We start from the raw sequence: 27,394 nt of genomic DNA on the forward strand, positions 1-27,394 counted from the left end.
TAAACAAGATACCAGAGTTGAAGGCATAAAAGAAGTTGTAATTTTCAAAGCCATTTTTGAAAAATTTTTCCTCTTTTGTCTCATAGTTGACATTAATTAATTGGAATTTGATCCATTTGCAGTTGTTGACAGTGTCATCAGAGAAGATGTTTTACCACCCTTCCCTGCGGATTATATGAATGTGCTTCCCAGAGATTTAAAGAAACGCATTAACGCGTTCCCTCACTTAACTTCATTCATCTCTCATCACCTGGGGAGCTGCACTTCAAGGAACACGTGGTGACCATTTTGGGGTCTATCTCACTGTTCAGCGTCAGAAAATGGGAATTTGTCCTAGATGTATAAAAATTAAGCAGGAGCTAATCACTGCAGATGCTGGAATCTGTACTGAAAACAAAAAAATGCTTGAGATTAAGTAGTCAGATAACATTATGCCAAACAAATAATTCAACTTAAAGACATGCAATCACAGAAAGTACAACTGCATTCCCTTCTCCCTAATGGTAAGTTTATCTAATTGACTCATACAATACACATTGTCTGCCACAGCATGGAGATTTTGCAGTGGGAGAATATATGGGGATGCTTGACTAGATTCTTAATAACTGAATATTTGTAATGAACATTATTTCTAGTGCAATCCTACAGAATGGAGACAGCCAAGCTGGAAGTATCTAAACAGAGTTACAAAAACAAAGAGAAGCAAACATTGATCCATTCCTTCCTGTTTTGAAAAGAATTAGCAAATAAATCCTTCTCCCTTCATATCCTCTGACTTCAGGACAGCTTTTGGATATTTCCACGTGCTCAAGAGGGAAGCTTTTGTACACCCTGTTCAACTGGTTGGGTTGAATTTAAAGATTAATGTTTGCATTTCTTTTTTTCATACAAATTCATCAATTTTTGACAACTAGCTAATCAGTCAAACGGTTGTCATAGATCAACACCATCCCTTCCTGACCCATGCCCTCAAGCAAGCTCCTTCCATCAGGAATCACTGGATAAATGATCATAAAAGAGAACCTTGACTAATAACAGCTCCATATCTCATACTGAGAGCAGATTTTGCACAGTTTCCATAGCTATCCTTGCTCTGCTGTTTGAGCAAATACGCTGTCGCTAAAACAGCATGCTGTGTTAACAGACAGATACCTGCCCTTTCGTTCCTTTGGGTGCTGTCCAGATGATCTTAGCAAGCAGCATGTATTCCTGATTGTTTATTCCAGCTTGTCATTAACATTCTCACTGGGTTTAATAAAACCTTTAGCCATTAGCAAACAAAATTTAATTGCTCAAAAGACAGCTAGAAAAATACTCTGCAGCTCCGCAGTATGTATCCCATTCCTTAGGTCCAATTAAAAGAAATTCATGTCTTTTTCCCACTGTCTGTGCGGGTTGAAGTTGCTCCCTGTACATTATTAATAATGAATAAATTGGTGCCCAGCACCCCAATCAGTTGCAAGCCAAAAACAAAAAGATGCAGGTCCATCTAGTTTACTTTCTACTGCCCCAGTAATTAGATGATACAACGATAATGGAGGTTGTTAACTAACCATAACGATCCATACCTTTTGCTGAGTCCACAACAGACACATATGTGTGGTTAGAAAAGATCCTACCATCATTCCAAACTCCTCTCTACTCCTCAGAGATAGTAGGAACTGCTGATGCTGGAATCTGAGATAACCAGGTGTGGAGCTGGATGAATACAGCAGGCCAAGCAGCATCAGAGGAGCAGGAAAGTTGACGTGACAATCAAGAAAGTACAACAATATCTCTACTTCCTCATGAGGCTAAGGAAATTCAACATGTCCACAAGGGCTCTTACCAATTTTTATAGATGTACCTTAGAAAGCATCCTATCTGGATGCATCACAGCTTGGTTCAGCAACTGCTGTTCCAAAGAAACTACAGAGGGTCATGAACATAGAACATAGAAGAACATTACAGCACAGTACAGGCCCTTCGGCCCTCGATGTTGTGCCAACCTGTCATACCGATCTCAAGCCCATCTAACCTACACTATTCCATGTACGTCCATATGCTTATCCAATGACGCCTTAAATGTACCCAAAGTTGGCGAATCTACTACCGTTGTGGGCATAGCCCAGTCGATCACACAAACCGGCCAGTTCTGGTCACCCAGTTATAAGAAGGATATTATTAAGCTGGAGAGGATTCAGAAGAGATTTACCAGGATGTTGCCAGGCATGCAAGGGTTGAGTTATAAAGAAAGACTGGATAGACTGGGACTTATTTCACTGGAGCCTAGGAGGTTGAGAGACGACCTGATAGAAGTTTATAAAATAATGTGAGGTATAGATAGAGTTGATGGTAGTTGTCTTTTTCCCTATAATGGGGAATTTCCCTGAGATAGGGAATTTCAAGACTAGGGGGCACCTTTTTAAGGTGAGAGCACTGAGGTCTAAAAAAGACATGAGGTAAATTTTTTACATGGTGGTGGGGGGGGGGGGTTCGTGTGTGGAATGAACTTCCTGAGGAAGAATTGGATGCGGGTACAATTGCAAAGTTTAAAAGACATTTGGATGGTTATATGAAAAGGAAAGGTTTGGAGGGTTGTGGGCCAGGAGCAGACAGGTGGGACTAATTTAGTTTGAGATTATGCTCGGCACGGACTGGTTGGATTGAAAGATCTCTCTCTGTGCTGAATGACTCTATCACTGTATTTTACTTTGGATTGTTGTTTCAAAAGGTTTTCTGACAATGTGGTTAAACCGATGAGTCAGTAGTCACTAGGCTTATCCTAACACTGTTTCAGAACTGTAATATTTGTGCTTCTCCCGTCGTCTGGAACCAAAGCTGTACGCGGATAAAATTGGGAGATTATGGCCTCCCCAATATCCATCCTGATTTCCCTCAACACCCTCCCATCCTGTCTTCAAATTTATATGAGATTAGAATGTCTAGCTCCTCTTCTTTAGTCAATTGTTAGCCTATCCAGTGTTGCACCTATCTCTTCTTTCAATATGACTTTAGCAGCATCTTCTTTCTTCACAAGACAGGTAAAGAACTCATTCAGTACTTGACCCCTGCCTTCTGACGGCATGCATAAATCATCTTTCTCGTCCCTAATCCGGTTCATTCCTCTTTTTTTGATTTATTCGGATAGAAGGATTTTGGGTTCCCTTTTAGGTTAACCACCAGTCTCTTCTCATGTTCTCTTTGTTTTATATCTATTTTAGAACCTGCCTTGAGAAGTTCTCACTTGAATTATGAACCTGACATCGATCATAAGTACCCAATATCTGCTTCATGTTCCTCCCCATCTCAATCAATCCAGTTGGTCTATCATTGTTTGTCTTACCTTTCCCCATTATAGGGATGTACTTCAAACCTACGTGGGGTGGTTTCTTTTTGAAGTCAGCCTATTACTTGCTAATTTATGATTCCAAAGTATTTGGGCCTGACACATTCTCACCCCAACAACAGTGGCCCTTGCCTATTTTTTAAACGTTTCCCTGGATGCTCTTCATCCTGTCAAATGGTTAACCTGAAACTATTCAAGCTCTGGTCAGTGTCCCTTCAATGTTCGCCTGTTGACCCTTAATCATAATGATTTACCTCGTTTCGCTGAACCAAATGCAACCATGCTTCATTCCTTGTTCTGAAAAGGGATTTCAAATCTCTTCCTAACATTAACAGTGCAAATTCTACCTTATTTTTCTGTTTGTGTACCTCAGGAGAACACGCAATGTTTACTAAGCATTAGTCTAGTACCAATACATAAAGCCCTCATTGCAGAGATTTGAAGTGTAGGTGAAAAGCTTTAGGTCCAATTCAATGACTGGAAAAAGCACTTCAACATGCTCACGCTGAAGAGCTATCACAGTACAGAGTTCAATTCCCTTTGCACCATCCAACACATGGAGGACAGTAAGTGTTTATCCATTGTGTTTTTCTGGCACAGCTGGAGGGTTATGATGTAAAGGGCCTGTCACAGTCACTGATTGCTTTCTTTAACATAAGAAGTTTCAGTCACTGCTGATTTTTCAACTGCTCACCAGAACAATTTCTACTTCCTTTTAAAATTCCCTCAGTCCTATATTTCCTGAATAATTGGAGGACAGGATATAGACCAGAGGCAGTGATTAATCTGAAAGCCATCCAGGACCCAAGGGAGGTGGGGATGCAGAGTGTCAAAGCAAATGGGATGGTGGGGGCAGTGTAAATGTCCCTTGTTTCTCTATCAGTAGCATTTTACCAGCAGTGTGATAGGAGGCAATGGCCATCCCACCCTGAGGGAAGCACATCAGTAGACCTGGTAATCTCCCTGTGAGCTCCGCAGTGCCTTCTTAATCAAACACACCGGGAATAGATCAGACTGGAGTAGACAAGACAGATAGGATGGAAGAACAAGTTATTTTGGATCTAGTACTGAGCATGGAGACTTCTGAGAGAAAAGCAACCATAACATTATACTGAGTTTGAATTGATTTTGTTAAGTTTGAAATCATGGTCTAAGATCTAAATAAAGCAAACACTATAAGCATGAGGGGCCAGTCATTCAAGATAAATTCAAAAGCAATTTTAAAAGATACGAGCTCTGAGGAAGGGTCACTCGATCTGAAACATTAACACTGACTTCTCTCCCACAGATACTGCCAGTCCTGCTGAGCTTTTCCAGCAATTCCTGTTTTTATTAAAAGATGGGCCATCAATGATGGGCATTAAAAGAATCTACATTTAGCAGTTTTGGTGTGTTTACATTTACTGATTTGTTAGGAGATGGATTGGTTTGTGGAGTCAAGCTCACACACCTCAGTTACTGCCTGAGCTCTCACTGTTACCTGGCCTTCATTATAGATACCTCGACCCCGCCAGCCCATGGCTGTTCTAAATGGGCTCTGGCCCATGCTCCGTGGCCTTGCTGAGTAACCCTCAGCAATCTCGAATCTTGCTTATGCAATTAGAATTAGAAAAAGTCTGCAACTGTGAAGTAAAATGTGAGTCAGAATGTGTGTGAATTTTCACTCCCTGGTGCTGTCGAAATTAAAGACAATGAGACACAGAATCGGAATTTCTTCCAGTCTCAATGGCAAAATTATGAAGTAGCTACAGAATTAAAACAAGACCCTAAACAATTGATAGTAGCAACACTGGGGAAAGAATGCTGCAAGCTGTAAGGAGCAGAAAAACTAAGCACAGAAATTTTGATGACAATGACGATACTATTGGTCAAATGTTGAAAGTGTATGAAAAACAATGTATTTAATGCTGGAGCTCAGGCAGGGAAGGAGAATATTGATGATTTTGTGGCAGCAATGCTAGACCTAGATCCTCAAACAGTTTGAGGACTGGAATACAACAAACACAACATTGCTACTTAAAAATGAGGAAGATAGAAAATAGGAAAGTTAAGAAATAACACAGTGTGGAGCTGGATGAACACAGCAGGCCAGGCAGCATCAGAGGAGCGGGAAAGTTGACATTTCGGTTTAGGACCCTTCCTCAGAAATGGACACACTTCCCAGAAATTCGCCATTTCTGAGCAAGGTTCCTGACCCGAAATGTCAACTTTCCTGCTCCTCTGAAGCTGCCTGGCCTGCTGTGTTCCTCCAGCTCCTGTGTTATCTCTGACTCCTGCATCAGCTGGTCTTTCTATCTCATAGAAAACTTTATCTGACATCAGTAACAGGCAAAATGCTGAAATCTGTTATTAAAGGAATCATAACAGGGCATTTAGAAAGTTAATAAATGATTAGGCACAGAGTTTTATGGAAGAGAAATTTTGTTTGATAAATCCATTAAAAGCTTTTTGAGCACGAAACCGTTAAGACCGATGAAGAGAAACCAGTGACAGAGCATTTTTGGATTTTCAAAAGAACGTTCAAACACGTCACACACAAAGCTGACCTCATTATAGCCTTGATGCAAAGACAGAAAAAAAGCACTAAACTTAAGAGGAGAGTAGCTTTGACATCAAGGCACCAATTGATCAAGTATGGCATCAAGGAGTGCTAGAAAAATTGGAGACAATAGGATTTGGGGAAAACACTATAGTGGTTAGAGCCATACGTAGATGCTTGTGACTGTTGGAGGTCAATTATTTCAGACCCAGGACATCTCTGCAGGGGTTCCTCAGTGTTGTGTCCTAGGCCCAACCATCTCCAGCCGCTCCATTAATAATCTTCCATACATCACAGTCAGAAGTGGGGATGCCGCTGATGATTACACAACATTCTGCACCATTTGCAATTTCTCCAATACTGTGGCAGTCCACGTCAAAATGTAGCAAAACCCAAACAATATTCAAGTTTTGGCTAACAAGTGTTAGTGAAGACTCGTCCACATGTGCCAGGCAATGATCATCTCCAAAGAGAAAATCCAACCATCATCCCTTGACACTCAATGGCATTACCAATGCTGAATCCCCCAGTATCAACATCCTGAGGGTTACCATTGACCAGAAACTTAACTGGACCTCACCATATAAATAATGTGGCTACAAGAGCAGGTCAGAGGCTAGGGATACTGTAGCAAGTAGCTCACCTCCTGACTCCCCAAAAAATGTTCACCATCTGCAGGGCACATGTCAGGAATGTGAAGGAATGCTCCCCACTTGCCCAGATGAGTGCAGCCCCAACAGCACTCAATGACAGGTCTGAAACTTTAACTCTGTTTTGCTCACCATGGGTAGTGCTGTAACATAGAACATAGAACAATACAGCGCAGAACAGGCCCTTCGGCCAAACCTGCTGAGTATTCCCAGCAGCATCTATTTTATTTCCGATTTCCAGCACCAAGCAGTATTCCAATTTTCCACTTCTGGTGGTGCTTGCGACAAGGAATCACACTAGGAAATTGCTCACCCAACTCTTACTTTTCCCACCCTTTATTCTGGTTTCATTGTTACAAATGGTTATGCAAATAGAATTTAACAATTTACTTTGCTTCAAAGAAAGTAGCAATACTCTTAACACTAATTGCTGTCTCACAGGACAGTCTGGTCTTTGTCCCTCCAATTTATGGAAAGAATCAAGTGTAAAAGAAACATGCCTTGCAATGCAAAGTTCTCAAAAAGGTGTGCCAATATTTTGACATCAACCTATATCACTTGCAAAGCATTCAGAATGCCATGCCTGGCACAGCATTAGAAATGTATAGTCACACTCGAGTTGTCACTGAGGGCTGTTACCATCATATATGTTCATTCTGCATCTCGCCATATAGGAAATGCCATTAACCCTGTTTTTAAATTTAATTTGTTTCATCATATAAAATCAATTCAACAAAATAACAGGCCAGATCTCTGTCTCAAGCTCACTTTGGTGAACACTGCAAAGTTGTTTGATGTAGGCTAGATAAAAAGATTACTCAAGTTGGTTTTATGTTGTTGACTGGATTCACTTTGTACCTGATTGCCCATTCCCAAAATTTGCATGGTCTACGGTTCAAAATGCACAAAGTCCCAACAAAGCTTCACCGGTCTATCTCAAAGAGGAAACTTACAGGGTTTCTTTGAAATAAAGAACTAGATTGCTTGAAACTCTACTCTATATTATTGGGTGTTGATCTTTCTGGGGTCGCTCATATTGTCTCAAGTATTCCATCATGGTCTAGGTGCCTGTGCCGTAGGGACCCAGAGACAATGCAGCAGTGTTACAGCTGATGTGGATAACATGGAAACTGACTATACATTGTTTTGTCAAATTACAGTTAACCTAAAATGTTGGGCAGCATGTTCTTTTCCTCACAGTATCTGATAAATGTACAAATAATCTTTTTAACCAATTCTTGGGAAATATTCCTTCCAGCATTCTAACTGGGAGCTAAAGGTCACATGGTAGCATACTTGACAGATATACAATGTGGTCAAAAATATGAGAGAGAGAGAATGTTAAGGCAACAAGACTTGTGATGATAATACATATGGTCATAACTGAGAGCCTTGTAATGAGATGAGAGATAACAAGGGGCACTAACTGGGATACTAATCTGAGATTGTCTAACTGTGGCAGAGATGTAATTATATATGTAATTGCAGTGGGTTCACAGAAATATTCCCCTTTACGTGAAATAAGGTTAGATTACTTTGTATGCTCCTTACGTACTTTTATACTAGACATGACTCAGACGTAGATGCTTATTTCTGAGTGCCATGTTGCAAGTTCTAGATTCTGTCAAGAGATCTGAACAAAAAGTCTGGACTGACACTGACATAATGCTGAGGGAATGCTGCACTGTCAGAAGTGCCACCTTTCAAACTGGACTTTAAACAAAGCCCCTCTCTACTTTCTCAGGCAAACGTAACTGTAAAAGATCTCAGAGCTCTATTTTAAAGAGTACAGGACTCAGCGCTAGATAATATTTTACCTGCAATACTAGAATGAGCACATCCCAAAATTGACTGGACTACAAGAAAAGATATGAAACTGAAATGCATAATGTTTTTAAAATTAGCTCCTAATGACCTTGGCCATCTAAAAATGAATGCATTATCTAACCTGATAATTCCTTGCTATTACTGAATTTTGTTGCAGACTCGTCAATTCTGTCACCTAATATCCAGACCACGCAGCGGTCATTAAACGTCACAAGTTATTAAATATTCTATGTTGGGCCAAATTGTGGCATTTTTGTTTATGCAAAATCATTCTCAGCAAATCCCAAATTAGCAATAAAATAAAACAAAACATGAAAATAAATGAAATGTTTACAAAATCATTCCCCCAGGTGCATGGTTCCATCAACATCTTCAGCTTTACACTGTTCATTTTCATTACTGACTGTTAGCAGTTTTATGTTGACAAGATTATTCATGCGGACAATTTATTATTTAATTACTCTTTAAAATGGCAAAACAATGTAGTGACTCATTTATTCCCAGTTCTATCTAATGAGTTCTTCTCAGAAGAATCAGGGCTCACTCTCCTAATGGCTATGTGGGTGAATGCACTGCCAGTGTGGTACTAATCCTGACAGAGCAGAAAGGACTGAGCCAACTCTGCCATTTCAGCTCAGTGTGTCCTGACACAATCACACATAGCCATTGTAACTTGGGCTGCTAAGTGTTCTGAGGGGGAGACAAAGATCCCTATTGCTCTCTCCAAGGGTACATGAGCAAATGTTCGTTGAGGAGAAGTTGGGGTTAGTGGGGGAGGCCAGGGGCAGCTACCCATTAATTACCTATGCCTCCCTAAACAAATTAAAGGGTCCTTGAAAGGGACATCTAGTACTGGCATCAATGGAGAGCCTCAATAAAGTGTTTAAATTGGCATCCTACAGCAGTTGTGGGAATCCACCCAAGTTTGAAGCATCTGTATAAAATGTTGAACAGCCTTTCCAATGGCCCTTGTAGGGTATGCTGGAGACCACACAGCAAGGAGAAGGGGGAATGGTGGTGTAGCAATAATGTTCCTGGGCTACTAATCAGAGCCCCAGGGAACTGCTCTGGGGGCTAGGTTCAAATCTTCATACGTGACCTCTTCCTCACCAATCTGCTGGCTGCAGTTGCATCTGGCCAAGAAAATATCGGTAAGAGTGACCACTGCACAGTCCTTGTGGTGACAGAGTTCCACCTTCACATTGAGAATAACCTCCATCGTGTTGTGTGGCATTATCACCATGCTAAATGGGCCAGACTTCAAACAGATCTAGCAACTCAACCCTGGGGATCCACGAGGTGCTGTGGGTCATCAACAGCAGCAGATCTGTACTCCAGCACAATCTGTAACCTCGCGGCCCAGCACACCCCCACTCAACCATTGCCATCAAGCCAGGGGATCAACCCTGGTTCAATGGAGAGTGCAGGAGGCCATGCCAGGTGTATCATCAGGCATATCTGAAGATGAGGTGTCAACCTGGTAAAGGTATCAGACAGGATCACTTGCATGCCAAATAGCAAAAGCAGCAGGTGATAGAGTTAAGCAAAGCCTAACCCAATGGATCAGATCTAAACTCTGCAGTCCTGCTACATCCAGTAGTGAATGGTGGTGGACAATTAAGCAACTCACTGGAGGAGGAGGCTCCACAAATACCTCCATCCTCAATGATGGAAGAGCCCAGCACATCAATGCAAAATATCAGGCTGAAACGTTCACAGCATTTTCAACCAGAAGGGCTGAGTCGATAATCCACCTCGGCCTCCTCCAGTGGTCCCCAGCATCACAGATACCAGTCTTCAGCCAATTCAACTCACTCCACGTGATATCAAGGAATGGTTGGAGACACTGGATACTGCAAAGCTATGAGCCCTGACAACGTTCAGGCAATAGTATTTAAGACTTGTGCTTCAGAACTTTCCACACCCCCTAGCCAAAATGTTCCAGTACTGTTACAACACTGGCATCGACCCAACAATGTGGAAAATTTCCCAGGTCTAACCTGTTCACAAAAAGCAAGACAAATCTAACCCAGCCAATTACCGCCCCATCAGCCTCCTCTCGATCATCAGTCAAGTGATGGAAGGTGTCAGTAACAGTGCTATCAAGCAGCACCTGCTCAGCAATAACCTGCTCAGTGATGCCCAGTTTGGGTTCTGCCAGGGCCACTCAGTTCCTGACCTCAATACATCTTGATCCAAACATGGTGAGAGTGACTGCTCTTGATATCAAAGCCACATTCGACCAAATGTGGTAGCAAGGAATCTCTGCAAAACAGGAATCAGTGGGAATCAGGGAACAAACACTCTGCTGATTGAAGTCATACCTGACACATAGGAAGATGTTTGTGGTTATTGGAGGTCAGTCATCTCAGCTCCAGGGCATTTCTGCAGGAATTCACCAGGGGTAATGTCCTAGGCCTAACCACCTTCAGCTGCTTCAATGACCTTCTCTTCATCATATGGTCAGAGGTGGGCATATTCACTGATGATTGCACATTTTCAGCACTATTCGTGACTCCTCAGACGCTGAAACAGTCCATTTCAAATGCACCAAGATCCGGACAATATCCTGGCTTGGGTTGACAAGTGACAACTAACAGTTGCACCACATAAATACCAAGTAATGACCATCTCCAATAAGAGACTATCTAACCACTGCTCCTTAACATTTAATGGTGTTACTATGACTGAATTCCCCCACTATCAACATCCCAGGTATTACCATTGACCAAAAACTTAACTGGACTTGCCATATAAATACAGTGGGTATAAGAACACATCAGAGGCTAGGAATACTGTGGTGAGTAATTCATCTCCTGACTTCTCAAAGCCTGTCCGCCATCTACAAGGCACAAGTCAGGAGTGTGATGGAACACTCCCCACTTGCCTGGATGAGTGCAGCCCCAACAACACTCAAGAAGCTTGACACCATCCAGGACAAAGCAGCCTGCTTAATTGGCACTATATCCACAAGCATCCCCTCCCTCCACCACCGACACCCAGCAGCAGCAGTGTGTACTATCTACAAGATGCACTGCAGAAATTCACCGAAGATCCTCAGACAGCACCTTCCAAACCCACGACCACTTCCGTCTAGAAGGGCAAAAGCAACAGAAGGGTAACAGTTACATGGGAACACCACCACCTTCAAGTTCCCCTCCAAGTCACTCAGCATTCTGACTTGAAAACATATCACTGTCCCTCCACTGTTTCTGGGTCAAAATCCCAGGATTCCTTTGCTAACAGCATTGTAGGTCAACCTACATAGACTATAGTTGTTTTAAAAAGGTAGCTCACCACCACCTTCACAAGGGCAATTAAGGATGGGTTAAAAAAAAGTGCTGGCCCAGTCAGCGATGCCTGCATCCAATGAGTAGAACTAAAATTCCCACCACAGCAACGGAAATTGAAATTCAATTTCAAACAAAATGAAATGACAGTCATTTCTCTTCCTTCTCCCGGAAGGAAATATACAATCATTACCCAGTCTGGCCTGCATCTGGCTCCAGACACACAGCCATGTGGTTGGCTCCTAACTGTCCTCAGAAACGGCCCTCGCAAGCCACTCAGTGAAAGGCCAAACATGGAGGGACAGCGAAGTTGCAGCTTTCTAGGACTTTAATTAGGCCGCATGGTGGGCCTTAGGTATGAGGAGAGGTTGGAGAAACTTGGGTTGTTCTCACTGGAACGACAAGAGGTTGAGGGGGCAACCTGATAAAGGTCTACAGATTATGAAGGGCATGGACAGGCTGGAGAGTCAGAAGCTTTTTCCCAGGGTGCAAGAATCAGTTATCAGGGCCATGGGTTTAAGATGTGAGGGACAAGGTTTAAAGGTGATGTACGAGGCACATTTTTGACACAGAGGGTGGTGAGTACCTGGAACTTGCTGCCGGGGGAGGTAGTGGAAGCAGATGCTATAGTGCCTTTTAAAGGGTGTCTTGTCAAATATATGTGTAGGATGGGAATAGAGGGATATGGTCTCCAGAATGGTAGGGGGTTTTAGTTGTGACGGGCAGCATGTCGGTGTAGGTTTGGAGGGCCAAAGGGCCTGTTCCTGTGCTGTAATTTTGTTTGTTCTTTGATCTAAATGCTGGCCTCGTCAGTGACACCCACATCCCATGAAAGAATATACAGCCCGATCCAAACTGACCTCCTCGCCTCCATCTTGCTTCCGGCTGTAAGTGAGCTGTCTGTATACACTCACTGAGTGCCAGTGATATGCCCAATTACTTCAGTGAGGCCTTACCAAAGCTGATGGGAAGGAGGTTTCGAGTATTACATCCATTACTCCTCCAGTGTGCGCGCCAGTATGAAATAAATCTCTCACTCTCAATGACTCAGAGTCCATACAGACCCCATAGTCATCTGGAGCTCACGTTTGACCCCAGTTTGCACAGCAATGAAGCACACCCCAGAGTTCACTGTTAGCACTGCACGTGGCTGAGACTTGTCAGACTCAGGTCAGTGGCTTTGCTCTTGCCTCTGAGTCACAGTTGTCAGTGCATGTACCACTCTGAACATTACAGCACAAAGGGAGTACTGTATTGTTTTTAAACAAGGCCCTGCGTGCCATCTCAGCTGAATATTAAAGATTCCACAACACTATATGGAAGAAAGGCAAGGTCTTACCATTAGTTATCCCTTGCTCAACTTCACGAAAAACAAATTACCTAGCTATTATCACTCTTGTGTTTTTGAGACCTCCCTGTGTCCTAACTGGTTTCTGTCTTTGCTATACTGCAACAACTGCTACATTTCTAAAATGCCTTGTAGTTGATGAAGTACTTTTGTATTTGAAGTTCATCACCTGCAAAGCACTTTAGAACAGTCAAAGGTGATTGTATGTTTTTGAGGGCAGGTTGGAAACAGTGGCTGAGAATTGGTTATTAAAGACTTAGCAGTTGCTAAGATTATTCCTGCTAAATTGAGCCCTGCTTTTGAACTATTATGTGCAAGTCATGTCCCATTGATAATCAAATGTTGCTGAATGTAGGCAAGAATTATACATCGATAAGAGGCATTCATAGAAATTTGTTAACGTGATGGCCTCCTATCAGAGGTGAGTGCATTTCCATCCCTGTCAAATCAGCCATGCTCAGAATAACTCCATCCTCAGGCTTCATGGGCTGGCTGCTTCTGAAGTACCATCTTCATTTCGAACAATCATCAAACGAAATGTCTTTCTTACAACATTTACAAATACACTTTAGATGTCAAGAACCTGGTAAACAGAAGCATTAAGTGGCGATTCAGAAGGAGAACATTTCAAATAATACTTTGATAATACTGCAACATCATACAATCACTACAGATGACCTAAGCACAATCATCTGAATGGCCTCTTCTGTGCTGGACAATTTGATATACACCATTAGACATGACAAGATGATAGGGGAATTATAGGCTGCTGCAGGTTATGCTGCAATAATGATATCTCTGTCTTTTGTCTCTTACTGTTTTGAAATGCTTACGTTCAAATAGTATTTGCTTTCTCTTGACCACATTTACAAATTAGCATCAGAAAACTCAGCATCCAACCACAGTTTTTGATCTGGAAACCAGGTAGAACACAAGAGCTTTGTTTGGGAAATCAATTTAATTGCTCAGTCACAACCAGATGAAATATTTAAGATAATTCCTATTATAATTATCACAGTTCTGACAGCAAAGATCTCTAACATTCTCAATGAGTGCAGGACAGCTTCCACAGTCTTTATTTCTAATGGAACATTTAAAGCCCAACTTACAACAGGATTTCATACCATTGATTTATTAGATTTGGAAGGAATACCAAGCGATGAACAGCGTTTGGTTGAAATACTTACCCTGTTAAACCCCAAGAGAAAAAGATACTAGAAGATTTAACTCCTTATGAACTGACTGCAAATTCATTATTTTCAAGTATTTTTCTCTTTCAGGTTTTCACTGTATTGTTTGGCACTGTTACATTTTAACCAATAAGTAAAGCCAATACTAGGTTTAGCCTGTATACACAGATGTCCATTTTGAAAAAAATCAGAGAAAATGTGGAGATAGGTACCCTGCACAATCCCAAAACTATACCCCAAGAAAGACCTTGCAGTTAAACTTAACGATTCATAACCTGAGCACATTTGCAGACTATAAAGTTACCTTTCCAGGTGTGTTCATGTCAGAGAGCCTCCTAACTAGTGCACAACAAGAACCTACATTCAGGAATTCAATAGTTTGCCCTTTTAGTTTATTTTCTTGCTTTATTATCTTGTTAGTCCTCTTTTATTGGATTCTGAATTTATCTCAGTCTCCGAGGCTATCACTGGTAATTCCCTCCCTGATATGCTTATTGAACATTTCAACACCTTTTACCCACTGTCCTCAAAACTCTTTACACCATCAATACTCAAAAATCTATCAAATTCTCCTAGATGCAGGAGAAACTTCTTGACAAACAGGGCAGAATGAAAATGATGCACAAGGTGCTTAGCTGCCTCACTTAAACGTAGGGCAAAATGGGTTGGAGTCACATACCACACAATGGGATCATGGTTACCCACACTACTACGCAAATTATGCAGTCAGCCCACATCTTACAAAGTCACAACTCACCACTGGGGATAAACAGAAGCCAGCAGAGTAAACAAGAATGAACACACCTAGTCGATGATAGTATGATGGAGAAGGTGAACAACAACTAAACAATGGATGACACATCTGAAGACTGAGAACAGCCAACGGCAAAATCCACATCTCCAGAAATCTGCAACATAACAAAATCTGAAAGAGTTGTTAAGCCATTGAAATAATATCTGGACTCTTAGACTTCTGTACGCAAAGTCTGCCATCTCTGTACAAATAATATTAGCTTTTACCCAATTCTTATACATTTTCACTACCCTTTGGAACACTACAGGATAATGTGTCATTTTTCAACATTTAAGAAGTTCAACATGCAAATGAGTTAAGTACCTACATAACCAGAGATTGTATTCAGGTGGCATTATAGCACCCGAAGCAAAGCAGGTGACCAGAGATTACTCTGTGCCAGCCTAACTAGAGATCACCTAGTTAGTGGAATCCACCTACCTCATCTCTGTTACATTTAGATACTACAAGAACATTCTACAAAGCCAAATCTTGACTTTTTCAATGCTCCATATGAGAGACGTCGATTTGAATTTTGAATTTTGCCAAAATGTAAATAACATTTAAAACTCAACCTGGATCGAAATCAGCCGAGTATTGTACATGTTAAAGAAAAGGCTCTGGAATAATGCTGCACTTACCAAACCTCAGAGGTTATCTCTCTCCAATGACCACCAGTTACTGAGAGATCCTTGTCCTTCTCATTCTTAGGCATATCCCTGGTGCATACAGAAGGGCAAAGAACACTGCTGCCCTGGGGACCATGGCTTGGGACTCAGTCACCAAACAATGTTCCTCAGACAGCCAAAGGCTGTATTGGGACGCTGGAGATGACATTGAATTTCAAGGTCAATGACTGCACGCGTGCTCCATCTAACTAATGTTGATATTCAGAGGACAGCATTTTGATGCCGGAAGAGAGTGGTAGAGGACCTTTGTCTTGTGGATAATAACCCATGGTCCAATCTGTCATCCACCTGGGAATGTGTTGGGAGCCCAACCTCTCTGAGTGCACACTCTCACAACAGCTGTCCTTGTACTATAGTCTGACAACAGAGGTTTGCATTGGTTCTGGAAGTGTTGCAGGTTGAACGGTTTTCCACTCATCCAGTGAAGTTCCACGGATATGGAATGGGGCATTACAACAAGTAAGATGTGGAAGAACACTGGTATGGTTTCACATTGAACCCTGGCATCAGCCTTCTACAAATGACAGCAAGTGAACATTTTACAACAAAGACCTCCACAAGTCAAGGAAAATTCTAATATACGGAGCAGTTCTAATGGTTCAAAGATCATAAAAATCACAAACTGCCTTGTGAGTGTGCATTTGCAGGAAGCAACATTCTTTAGATGTCCTTGCAACACAATGTCCAACCCAAGATTGAACCAGGCTATGATCCGGACCTGAGATAGGGGTTTGGCCCTTGCCAGAACTAAAACCTGATCTTAGACCCCGCCAGGAAACTGCGATCTCCAATTAAAAGGACAGTTCCCACCAGCACAAGACAGGAAATGGCCAGAATAAACCATACCCAATGAGCCTGCTCCACATTTAATACCGCCATGACTGATTTTCAATTACAACGCCACTTTCCCTCCCATTACACACATGCCTGATTCCCTGAGAGATCAAATAGCCATCTATCCCAGCCTTATGTATACTTCACAATGAACAAACCCCTGGGATAGATCATTTCAAACATTCACAACACTTTGTATGAAGCAATTTCTCTCTAAATATACAGCCCTATATCTTATACCCTTCTTGCTCTTTAATACCTCAAAAGGAGCTCAACCTCACACTGTTTACACTGTCAAGTCCCTTCAAAATCTTCTGAAATTTTCTGAAGAAGGGTCCAGACCCGAAACGTCAACTTTCCTGCTCCTCAAATGCTTCCTGGCCTGCTGTGTTCATCCAGCTCCACACTGTGTTATCTCAGACTCCAGCATTGACAATTCCTACTACCCCTTCAAAATCTTGTCAGTTTCACACAGATCACCTCTCATTCTTCTAAACCCCCAGGCCAACCCACTTTACTCATCATCTCATCATCGTCCACCCCTAGTCTCAAGAACACATTTAGCGAGCTTCAATACAAGTACATCTTTCCATAGATATGGAGACCAAAATCAACTACTGTATTCCAAATGTGGCTCCAGCAAAGCCCTGTGTAATTGTAACGAGCGTTTTTTTCCTGTACTTCAAATCCCTTTCAAACCTTTTACCTCCCTAGTTGTATGCTAACTTTGTGCTTTTCTTGAATGAGCACACTCTTTGAAAAGCAACGGGCTTCATATTTTAAAAAAGACATTCTAATTCTACATTCTTACAGCCACAAAATGTGGCTCAGTGGCTAGCACTGCTGCCTCACAGTGCTGTGGATCTGGGTTCAATTCCAACCTCTGGTGACTATCTGCGTGGAGTTTGTAAATTCTACCTATGTCTGCGTGGGTTTCCTCCCACAGTCCAAAGATGTGCAGGCTAGGTGGATTGGCCATGGGGAACTGCCTGTAGTGTCCAGGGATGTATAGATTGGGTGTGTTAGCCATGGGAAATGCAGGGCTATGGGAATAAAGTAGGGGGTTGAGTTTGGGTCTGAGTGGGATCTCTTTGGAGGGTTAGTGGGGATGTGAGGAGTCAAATGGGCAGCTTCAGCACTGTAGGGATCCCATACAATGGGATCATATCTTGCTCTATCTGCTATCATGTTGCCCACTCACTTAACCTATTTAGAACTTCTTGTAGCCTCTCTGCCCTTCCCCCATAGCTCACCTTTCCATCAATACTTTTAACACTTAGACATATTACTCAGAGTGCCTTTATCTAAAGTCGTTATCACAGACTATGAAGAGCTGTTGGCCCAACACTGATACTGATGACATTTCACCAGTGTCCAAATTGAAAATGCCTCATTTATGCCCACTATCTACTGCCTGTTAACCTATCCTCTTTCTTTGTTAATGCAATAGCCTGAATTCAATTAGACTTTATCTTGACTATCAAACATGCATGCGGCATCTTAACTTCCCGACACTTTTTACCTCCAAGTTACATTCTTTCTCATGTGCAGTCTCTCCACTTCATAGGTGTCTCCACCCAGGGAGGTGTCAAAAGTGGGGGGTGGGGGGGGTTCATCCACTTCCTGAATCTTTACGCTAGTGGTTATATTGGGGCATCAGCAGAGTGGTTGTTTTTGGACTAGTAGTCCTGGCAATGACAGTTCATATCCTATCATGCTATTGTGGGAATTTCAGATCTATTTAATGAACCATATTGGAGTAAATGCAAGTATTAGTGATTCCCATTATTGGAAGAACATTGTAGCAACAGAAATACGTTTTGAGGTATTAAAGAGCAAGAAGGGTATAAGATATAGGGCTGTATATTTAGAGAGAAATTGCTTCATACAAAGTGCTGTGAATGTATGAAATGATCTATCCCAGGGGTTTGTTCATTGTGAAGTATACATAAGGCTGGGATAGATGGCTATTAGTGATGGTGACCATGGAATTTCCAGACTGCTACAAAATAGTTCATTGGTTCAGGGGAGGCAATGTGCCATTGTTAACGTGGCTGGTGTAAATGTGGCTGCAAACCCACTGAAATGTGACTGAATCTTAACTATACTCTGATATGGGCCTGGAATTCACTCAGTCAAATCAAAACTACTACCACAGAATGTGACATCACCTCACCATCACCTCAAGGATGATAAAACAATGGCAATAAATGCCAATGACATGTGAATGAATGAATGAAACAAGTAGTTCATTCCCATGTTTAGCAACTAATTGTACTGACAGAAAATTAGTCAGATTCAATCTAAGGCATGCATTCTACTTCACAACCAATTCTTGTACCCACACCAACCCTAAAGATCCATTTGCACCAGGAAGAGGGAAATGTGCTCAATATGGTATTGACCGCACCAAATTAATGGTTGTGGCAAAATAAGGTAGAAAGCAAAACAAAATGCAGAGACCTAAACAGGTTAGCCAATTGTCAGATGCAGTGAAATAATACATTCTGGAAAAAAAATGTGAAGGGGAGCATAATCTAAACATCAAGATGCATATCACAGCAACAGGAAGAGGTCTTTTGCCCCTTGAGCCTGCTCTGTCAGTTAATGAGAGTACGCCTGATCTGCAACATCATTCAGAGCCTTTGCGAACAAAAATCTGTCACAACTGGTCTATCAGTTGTTATTTGCAGAGGTCATTTCTGAGCTCCAAGTTCTTTTGAAGGAAGAAATGTTTCCTAATTTCTCTAATGAAAGATACGCCTCTAAATTTTTAGACTTTGACTGTCATCCTGAATCCCCCAACAAACAGAAATGGTTTATTAGTATCCACCCAACAATTCCATTTAATATCTTGAAACGTATGACCAATTCAACTCTTAACCTTTTTAATTTCAGGGAATCAACCTTAATGTTGACAATCCCTTCACCTTTGGAGTACAGGTATCATTCTGTCACCTGGACTCAGTCCAAAGCCAAGACAGGTATATCCTTCCTAAGGCGTGGTGCCCAGTTCTGCCCACAGAAAATGCATGTTATACACTAGAAGATAACTGTATCTGAACACAGCCCAAAGTCCACAATTCTGGTGACAGCTTTATTTTTGTTAATTAATTACACTGCAGAAAACTCATACCCTAAAGATTATTAGCTCCTCATAAAAATATATATATATATACACAAGAAATGCAAACCCAATTAACTCTTAATTAATATGTCCACCATCTCATTCCATCAAGTCTCAGGTATTCTTTCTGATCATATTAGATGATAACAATGGAAAAATATTCATCTTAAAAGGTGGAAAAGCACTCAGAAAGAAACAAAACAAAAATGGTAAATGAGATTCCAGGTTGCAATGATTATATGGCATTAAATATAGAAACAAGGAGGTGAATTGAGTTTGTGAAAGAATCTGCTCTGTGATATTGCTGGATCCCATTATTGGAAGAACATTGTAGCAATAGAAATGCTAAAACACAGATTAACTGGAATAAGTGCTATGGGATAAAGTTGTGAAGAAAGATGTCAAAACATTGAGGCTTTTTCTGCGGCAAACAAGAAATCTTATTTAAGATAACAAGGTGCGGGGCTGGATGAACACAGCAGGCCAAGCGGCATCTTAGCAGCAGGAAAGCTGACGTTTCGGGCCTAGACCCTTCATCAGAAATGGGGGAGGGGAAGAGGGTTCTGAAATAAATAGGGAGAGAGGATGAGGCAGATTGAAGATAGATAGAGGAGAAGATAGGTGGAGAGGAGACACACAAGTTAAAGAGGCGAGGATGGAGCCAGTAAAGGTGAGTGTAGGTGGGGAGGTGGGGGGGGAGAGAGAGAAGCCCAGGGAGGATGGACAGGTCAAGGGGGCGGGATGAGGTTAGTAGGTAGGAATTGGGGGTGCAGCTTGAGGTGGAAGGAGTGGATACTGCGAAGCGGTCCCCAAGCCTCTGCTTGGCACGGTTCGCAATAAACAGCTGCACCTCCCAGTCGCGGACCATTTCAACTCCCCCTCCCATTCCTCAGATGACATGTCCATCCTGGGCCTCCTGCAGTGCCACAACGATGCCACCCAAAGGTTGCAGGAACAGCAACACATATTCCGCTTGGGAACCCTGCAGCCCAATGTTATCAATGTGGACTTCACAAATCTCAAAATCTCCCCTCCCCCTACCGCATCCCAAAACCAGCCAAATTCGACCCCACCTCCCTAACCTGTTCTGCCTGTCACCTATCCCCTCCTCTCACCTCAAGCCGCACCTCCATTTCCTACCTACTAACCTCATCCCGCCCCCTAGACCTGTCCATCCTCCCTGGACTGCCCTATCCCCTCCCTAACTCCCCACCTTCTCTCACCTTTAGTGGCTCCATCCTCGCCTCTTTAACTTGTCTGTCTCCTCTCCACCTATCTTCTCCTTTATCCATCTTCTATCTGCCTCCCCCTCTCTCTGTTTATTTCAGAACCGTCTTCCCCTCCCCCATTTCTGATGAAGGGTCCAGGCTCAAAACGTCAGCTTTCCTGCTCCTGAGATGCTGCTTGGCCTGCTGTGTTCACCCAGCTCCACACTTTGTTATCTCGGATTCTCCAGCATTTGCAGTTCCCATTATGTCTGAAGAAACCTTATTTGATGCAGTTCTAATGGAAACTCTTCAATTTTATTGAATGATTTTGTGATTGCAATCTTCAGGTGCAAACAAAGAGTAAGTAATGGATCATGACCTTCACAAGTTCCATAATGGGAAGCGACCCACCCAGGCTGATGTTGACCCCAGCTATGGAGATGAAGATCGAATGGGCAGAATCAGGCTTATCACGTGAAGAGTCAAGAATCAAGTTAGCAAAGCTAATTAAACTGATGGTTATCAGAATGCAGTATGCCATATGAATAACTGTCACTGTCACTTGCATGTAATTGCGACTCTCAACTTCCTGCCACTGAGGCAACCTGTTTTAGTTCTATATCCATTCATGGAGGCTGCGTATCATGACCTGGGTCGGCATTTATTGCCCATCCCTAATTATCCTTCAGAGGGTGGTAGTGAGCTTCCTCAAACCGTAGCAGTTCTTGGGGTTAGGTACAGCCAGTGTGGTTAGGAGGGAAGGTCCAAAATGTTCATCCATTGACAGTGAAGGCACAGTAATAGTTCCAAGTCAGAATTTAAGTGGCTCAGAAAGGAACTTGCAGATGGTATTCCCATGCATCTCCTGGTCATGTCCTTCTAGCTGTTAGAGGTTTGCAGGTTTGGAAGATACTCTGGGTGAGCTGTTGTGGTGCATCTTGACAGACTGATGTCAGGGTGGGTCAGTGATGGAGTGCATGTTGAAGATAAAGAATATGATGGAAATCAAGCAGGCTGCTTTATCGTGGATGGTATCAAGCTTCTTCAGTGTTGCTGGAGCTGCACTCATCCAGGCAAGTAGGGAGTATTCCATCATAATTCTGACTTTTTCCTTATCAATGGTAGACAAGCTTTGGACAGTTAGGAGGCGAGCTATTTGCCATAGGATTCCCAGCCTCTGATCTAACTTCTGGCCACAGTATTTATATAGCTAGTCAAATGCAATTTGTGGTCAATGGTAACCCTCGTTGAATGTCAAGAAGCAATAGTTGGATCGTTCTCATTGGAGATGGTCATTGTCTGGCACTTTGATCTAACTTCGATTTCTCTCACAGATGCTGCCAGACGTGCTCAGCTTTTCTAGCAATTTCTGTTTTTGTCTCAAATTCAGGTCTTGCTGCATTTAGACCTATATAAATTTATATTTTTCACATTGTAAAACAAGACATCATTTATTTGTTATTCTCTGTGCTTATAATCTTTCCATAAATGAGCTAAATTTCAGTACATCATTTTAGAGGACCTTTGAAAACTAATATTTATGAACAGCTTTAAGGAAGAATTTACCTTCAGCAAAGTTACAGGTCATGAAATAAATAGGACAGTAGCAATGTGTATATGAAACTGACGGAAAAAAAATCAAAAGGACTGTAGTTGCTGGAAATCAAAAACAAAAAACAGAATTTGCTCGAAAAGCTCAGCAGGTCTGGCAGCATCTGGGGAGAGAAATCGCAGATAACATTTTGGGTCTAATAACCCTTCCTCAGAACTGACGGCAATGAGGAAAAAGTTGATTTTTAGGCAGCAGTTAGGGTGGGGGAGGGGTAAGGAGTAAACACTAAGTTGAGATAGAACAGAAAGATGGAGAAAAATAGTTGGGCAAGGGAAGGAATGGATAACTACCAGTGTAGGAGAATGGATAGCTACTAACAGGGGCTATTAGTGACGAACAATGGACGTGTGTAATAGCAGACCATGTAATAACAAGGCCTAGTGTGTGGGAGTAGGGATATGGACATGGGTGAAGGTGCGTCAAGCCCTAAAATTGTTGAACTTGATATTGAGACTTGAAAGCTATTGAGTTCACAAGTGGAAAATAAGATGCTGTTCTTCCAGCTTGCACTGAGACAGCAAACCTGAGACAGAGATGTTGACCAGGGAACACGGTGGTGTGTTGACGCGGCAGGCAACTGGAAGCTCAGGGTTATTCTTGCAGGCAGGGCATAGATGTTCTGTGAAGCAGTCACCAGTCTACCCAGTCTGAAATTGACTTAATGGCCAGATCAGGAAGACATGGTTAGTACACATTAATCCAACCGCAGGTTGTGGAGTCCCCTTGTCTTGATGTATAGTAATAGCCTAGACTTTGGTATTCATTGTAGACTTTTAAAACCTGCAGATGACACAAAACTTAGAAACATTGTGAACTGTGAGAAGGATGATGTAAATTTTTTAAAAGGACATAGATGGGTTAATGTAATAGGCAGACACGGCAGATAACATAGAATGGTGTGAGGGGATCCATTGTGGAAAGAAGAATGCAGAATAATGGTCACATTTATATCAACAAATCCAAAAGGGGTGAAGGTGCTGAGGGACGTGTACATGTGCATTAATCACTGAAGGAGATGAATGGGTTAATAAAGCTATCAGAATCTCAGGCTCTATAAATGGGAGCATAGGGAACAAAAGTAAGAAAGATCTGATACCTGGTTCAGCTTCACCTGGAGTACTGTGTCCAATTCTGGGATTTACTTAAAAGGTGAAATCATTTTAAAGGGGTTGCAGAAAAAAATTTAGGGAACTAATTCCATAGATCATAAAATTCCCTACAGAATGGAAGCAGGCTGTTTGGCCATTCAGTCAATTTCAGACTGGCTGGACTGGTGACTGCTTCAAAGAACATCTATGTTCTGTCTGCAAGAATAACCCTGAGCTTCCAGTTGCCTGCCACTTCAACAATGGATCTATACCAACCCTCTGAAGAGCATGCCATCCAGACCCCACATTTCCCATGGCTAACCAAAACATCCCAGGACACTATGGGCAATTTAGCACCTAGCCTGCACATCCCTGGAAACAGGAGCACCCGGAGGAAGCCCACGCCCAAATGGGCAGAACGTGCAAACTAAACACTGACAGCCACACAAGGGTGGAATCAAACCCAAGTCCCTGATGTTGTGAGGATGCAGTGCTAACCACCGAGCCACCACACCACCTCGATAAGGCACTCTGGTTATGGATGCAGTTTGAAGAAGCTGAAGCTGCTTCCCTTGGAGAAGATTAAGAGGAAGTGATTTGATCAAAGTATTCAAAATCACAAAGAAATCTGGGCAGATAGAGAGAAGCTGCTCCCATCAATAAACATAGCCGAGCAGCTAACGATACCCTTTCAAATGATATTGGTAAAACAAGCAATGCCTAAAAAGTGCGTGGAAGCCAATCCAGTTGTAGCTTTCAACAGCAAATTGGTTCACTGTCTGAACAGGATTAATTTGCAAGGCGAGGGAGTGGGACGATGTAATCGGTGTTAGCAGAGGGCCAGAGCAAACACGGGCCGAGTTGCCTCCTGCCGTGCTGTAGCCATTCTGCGATGCTTCCGTTCTATTCCTGGATGAGCAAATGCACCCACCAGGAGCCGGCTCAAACACCGCCACTAGACGTTTCGAAATGAGAGAAATTCGGTTCAGCAGTTGTTTAAACTGCAGTGTAAAATTGGGTCTACCTGAAATCAAACAGAGAAAAGGGCTCTTCTGGCATGGCGATAGTTTCCCAAACTCTGAGCCGGGAGGCCTTGGGTCAAGTCCCACCTGCTCTGGAAGTGAATCATAACATCTCTGAAACAGACAATTTCTATAACACAGAGCTGCAGATATCTAAATTCGACTTAAACAGCCTGGAAAATACGGTGAAAATATTCTTGTTCATAAAGCTAAACATTTTGTACAATTTCTTGTACTGTTTCCCTCAAATAAATACGTACAAATCCTGAACTACTTTATTTTATTGAACTGTTGAGGTTGAGTTACAGATAAAACTTGCAGTCGGAGCAAAGTCCAAATCTTGGAACAAACAACAGCCCTGTTTCGGCGTGTCTTTCCCTGCTTTCACACAATCCGCTTGTACTTTTATCTGGGTGCTGCCAAAGTGGCTCTGCCCTGGCGGCCTCCTGCCTGGTAATCGCCAGCGCGGTTAGCCAGCGAACCCGGGCTGCGGTTTATTTACCGTCTGTCCCCAGAACGAACCAAAACAACATTTTCACCCAATCAGTCTCGCTAACGAAACGTCTTCAATGTCTTCAAATCACAATCATCAATAATCCTGACCTACAAACCAATCTTTAAATAGATATGTGCTCCTGAGATGCTGCTTGGCCTGCTGTGTTCATCCAGCCTCACATTTTATTATCTTGGAATCTCCAGCATCTGCAGTTCCCATTATCTTTAAATAGATATGTACTGTTAACTGTTCAATAGTCAAACTTGCTTTAAAGTCCGAGAGAACCTTGCGATTCTGAAGGTTTGCAAATGTAATGACAATGCGATAATTTACTATTTAGGGCTGCACAAATTTTCGACACATTTAGAACTGTTCTTGTAGTTTGCTCAACCGACAGAATTCATTAGTACACAAGACAAGCCATTGCACAGACGCACTCTGGTCGTGAACAGGCCTTTTTGAAACAAAAAGTGGATTGGGAAATCGATTGTTTTCTATATCAACGCGCATTGTGCAATGTTTTAATGTAACCATTTAACCAGGAGCTGGAACAGACATTCCTTTTGAATGAAGCTTCATCATTTCATTTTTAAACGAGATTCCATTATATATTAAATCAGAAGGAGTATAAAAGCGTAAACATTAATCCCCTTTTACATGCCTCTGGCCCAGACTTTGACACAATATCGCTGAGTGGCGTGAATTTGTTACAATTACCTTGCACGAAGGGATTTCACAATTGCCATCACTATTACATACAAATTAATTAATGACAAACTTTAATCTGAACAGTCACTCCATATCTGTTACACTTCCGGACTCCCTGTATAATCAGTAGTTAATGATCAAGTATAAGCAAAAAGGGACGGCTATGCTCTTGCAGTCTATATTTTGCAAAAAGCACAAAGAAATAACAATCACTTGGATAATTAGTAACCAGTTGTGGCACGCCTAATTCACCAAGCGGTTTCCCATCACACTTGCACAGAATGGGCTGCACAAGATCAGGGGGACATTGCCTGCAGCACAAGCTTTCATCACAGAACATCAGCGGTAGGGAAAACAAATAGGAGGGGGTTCCTTACTGGAGAAGTTGTTCCACGATCGCCCTTTGCTGAGCAGCTTCCTCGGGGCTGAGGTTGAGCGGTTCCTTCAGGATAGCCGGAGTGTCGTAGTCATCGTCACCATCCTCTGAGCTCTCGTCCCCGGAAAGTTTCTCGGGGTTGCTGTGGCCGTTCGCCAAGGTCGGCAGGGATTCGGGTTTGGAGCCATCGTTGGGGAGGATGCTGAGCGCCGCGCCCTGAGCCTCCTCGCTCTGGCAAGCTGGATAAGGCTCTAGTTCTCGAAGAGCTTCGACTAGGGTCTCCTTGGTCAGCCCAGAGTCAACCAGTGCATTGACCAGCTCCAGCTGCAAGGCGGTCAATTTGGTCACCATCTCACACCCCTCCCCCGCAAAATAACCCCAAATTTATAACAATCCACTCTTCCTCCCCTCCCCAACCACCCCTTTCCAATTCCAGTTTATTTACTCCTTCGCCATGACAAGATGTCTCTTGATGTTATTGGAACTCTTCCCACATGTTCAGCTAAATGGCAAGCTCTTCCAAAAACAAGTAAGTCACCAAAAAACATTGCTTTCTACACGAGACAGTGACCTGCTTTGGTCATCATCAGCGTGGCCTCGATTCCTCTGTTTACATTCGAACTGGGCACATTTTCCTGGGTTCACGTTTATCCATCCGCTCCTGCAGCCGCTGGACTTTGGACCCCATTTTAACCGTTGTACAAAGTGCACGGAAACATGTCAAACACTTAAACTGCACTCAATCGTGCCATTAAAAAATCGTTTCTTTTTTTTGCATCAACCCCCCTTCCCCATCTTTCTACACCTGAAAGGCATGAAATAATAAAAGCTTTTCTTACACAACCAACTTTTTTTCATAGTTTCCCTCCCACCACCACCATCTCTGTTTAAATATTTATTTTCAGCTCATGTTCAATATTGATCCAGATATCAGACCCAATCAGCGGCTCTCTTAACCAGCTATCCGTTTGAACTGGAAGCTAGGTACAATGGTCACAGTGGTGTTTTCTGGCCTACACCCAATTGAAACAGGCTTACTAACTGTCCTCTCATTCTGGTCATGTATTGAATGCAAACTGCACATTTATTCAAAGATGCAGAAGCAAGAAAGGAACATATGTAGGTCTCTTCACAATCTGAGGATTTACGTGTCGATGCTGCACTGCTTTTGATGAAGTGATGATTTAGGGCATTTTATAGGGACTGCTGGGAAGGAAGTAGAAGGGAGATAGCTTCAGACACAAGAGAAACTGATGGGATATGTGCCCC

At 42.4% G+C, this 27,394-nt stretch overlaps 1 protein-coding gene across 4 annotated transcripts in view; it reads right to left on the reverse strand.

The window, feature by feature from the left end:
• The window catches only part of hnf1a (HNF1 homeobox a), a 184,253-nt gene extending 157,267 nt beyond the window's left edge, over positions 1-26,986 (reverse strand). For all 4 annotated transcript variants that reach the window (XM_059655102.1, XM_048556610.2, XM_048556609.2 and 1 more), the window contains exon 1: positions 26,127-26,986. In XM_059655102.1, coding sequence (XP_059511085.1) covers positions 26,127-26,476 — 350 coding nt within the window. In that variant the 5' untranslated portion in view covers positions 26,477-26,986. The remainder of the gene's footprint in view (positions 1-26,126) is intronic.
• Between the last annotated feature and the right edge of the window lie 408 nt (positions 26,987-27,394).

The sequence above is a fragment of the Stegostoma tigrinum genome, chromosome 26, assembly GCF_030684315.1.
Source record: "Stegostoma tigrinum isolate sSteTig4 chromosome 26, sSteTig4.hap1, whole genome shotgun sequence".
NCBI lineage: Eukaryota > Metazoa > Chordata > Chondrichthyes > Orectolobiformes > Stegostomatidae > Stegostoma > Stegostoma tigrinum.